At 35.5% G+C, this 1,270-nt stretch overlaps 1 protein-coding gene across 1 annotated transcript; it reads right to left on the bottom strand.

Annotated features, from left to right (window-relative positions):
* Positions 1 to 69: 69 nt before the first annotated feature.
* On the bottom strand, positions 70 to 258 carry HELRODRAFT_90047 (hypothetical protein; the record flags this gene model as incomplete). Its single annotated transcript, XM_009031575.1, has 1 exon — positions 70 to 258. A coding segment is annotated over one exon (189 nt), but the record flags the coding sequence as incomplete, so codon positions are not given.
* Between the last annotated feature and the right edge of the window lie 1,012 nt (positions 259 to 1,270).

The raw sequence follows: 1,270 nt of genomic DNA, 5'->3' as shown, positions 1-1,270 counted from the left end.
AACACACAGACAAACAAACACACACACAAACAAACAAACACACAAACAAATAAACACACAAACAAACCTGGAATCCAAAAATATAAGCTTCAAATCCAGACTAGCCCGAAACATGAACATATTGCTGTGAAGCTTGATCTCAGTTATGGCACTGCTAGGTAGGGAGTGTCCAACGGCCACTAGACCCACGTGTTGGTAGCAGGTTTCGTAGGGGTGGGTGTCCAGGGCCACCTGGCGAACTTTTAGGTAGCCACTACAGTGAATAACCTGTGTTTGTGTGTGTGTGTGTGTGTTGGTGTGTGTGTTTGTTTGTGTGTGTGTGTTTGTTTGTGTGAGTGTGTTTGTGTGTGTGTTTGTGTGTGTGTGTGTGTGTTTTGTGTGTGTGTGTTAGTGTATTTGTGTGTGTGTTTGTGTGTTTGTTTGTGTGTGTGTGTGTTTGTTTGTGTGTGTGCGCGTTGGAGTGTGTTTATGTATTAGTATGAGTGTATATTTTTTTACAGGCCAATCTAAGTATGTGTGAGTGTGTGTGTGTGTGTGTGTTTAGTTTACGTGTTAATGTATTTATTTTATAAATTCCTACAAGTGCACACAAACATACATACAGACATACAAACATACATGTAGACACAAAAACACACAAATATACAAAAACATACATACATACAAACATACAAAACACACAAAACATCTTATTTGCATAACCCTCTTACGTCACATGGGTCGACATTGAGACATACAACCAAATACAACAACAAAGAGGAGAGAGAGAAGAGAGAGAGGGAAAGAGAGAAAGTGAAAGAAATATTAGAAGAGTAAATAAAAAAATGTCTGTATGTATGTACGTACGTATGTATGTATGTATGTATGTATGTATGTATGTATGTATGTATGTATGTATGTATGTATGTATGAATGAATGTATGTATGTATGTATGAATGAATGTATACAAACAAATAGTTATGTTGCATAGGTATCCACTTTAAAACAAAAATGTACATGTGCATAAATTGTATGTAAGGAAGTATTACGTTTCAGTATTCATACACACATACAAACATACAAACACACACACATACATACATACATACATCAATACAAACAAACAAACAAACAAACACATACATGCATACATACAAAAACATCTTCATACAATTTTTCCAAGAGTCAATTTAACTTATTTGTTTGCACGTTGATCCAGAGCGTGTCATAACTACGAAAAATCTTGTTTGTGTATGTGTGTATGTACGTGTGTATGTGTGTATGTATGTG

Source organism: Helobdella robusta, assembly GCF_000326865.2.
Source record: "Helobdella robusta unplaced genomic scaffold HELROscaffold_76, whole genome shotgun sequence".
Taxonomy (NCBI): Eukaryota; Metazoa; Annelida; class Clitellata; order Rhynchobdellida; family Glossiphoniidae; genus Helobdella; species Helobdella robusta.
This window is presented reverse-complemented; position numbering and strand designations above follow the sequence as displayed.